The sequence below is a fragment of the Gekko japonicus genome, unplaced genomic scaffold (genome assembly GCF_001447785.1).
Source record: "Gekko japonicus isolate JY-2015 unplaced genomic scaffold, Gekko_japonicus_V1.1 scaffold6177, whole genome shotgun sequence".
Taxonomy (NCBI): domain Eukaryota; kingdom Metazoa; phylum Chordata; class Lepidosauria; order Squamata; family Gekkonidae; genus Gekko; species Gekko japonicus.
In genome coordinates this window covers 5,316-5,592 of record NW_015172196.1, presented here as the reverse complement: position 1 = coordinate 5,592, position 277 = coordinate 5,316, and the positions used below count along the sequence as shown (strand labels likewise).

Here is a 277-nt window from a genome sequence, read left to right as displayed (position 1 = left end):
TCAGACTACTGGTAGTAAGCAGGAGGCCCTTGTCAGCAAGATCCCACCGCCCACCCCCGTCTTCCTAAAAACCAAGCGCTCCGGGACATCCTGGGCGTTCACTTACTTGGCCCTGCGAAGAAGCCGCACGGCCTCTTCGTTCCGGCCTTGCCCCACGTACAACAGGCTGAGCTCCAGTAGTGCGTTGGGGACCAAGTAGTGGTCGTAGCGGATCCTCTTCTCGCTGCAGAGAGGGAGGGATGCAAATTAGGCAAACGATGTGGGGGGAGTCCCCGGT

The 277-nt window shown here is 59.6% G+C and overlaps 1 protein-coding gene across 1 annotated transcript in view; it reads right to left on the bottom strand.

Annotated features, from left to right (window-relative positions):
• LOC107118701 (tetratricopeptide repeat protein 39A-like) overlaps positions 1-277 on the bottom strand; it is a gene marked incomplete at its 5' end in the record, with an annotated part of 6,493 nt that overhangs the window by 1,389 nt on the left and 4,827 nt on the right. The window contains one exon of the mRNA XM_015421059.1: positions 107-223. Within this exon, the coding sequence (XP_015276545.1) occupies positions 107-223 (117 nt within the window). The remainder of the gene's footprint in view (positions 1-106; positions 224-277) is intronic.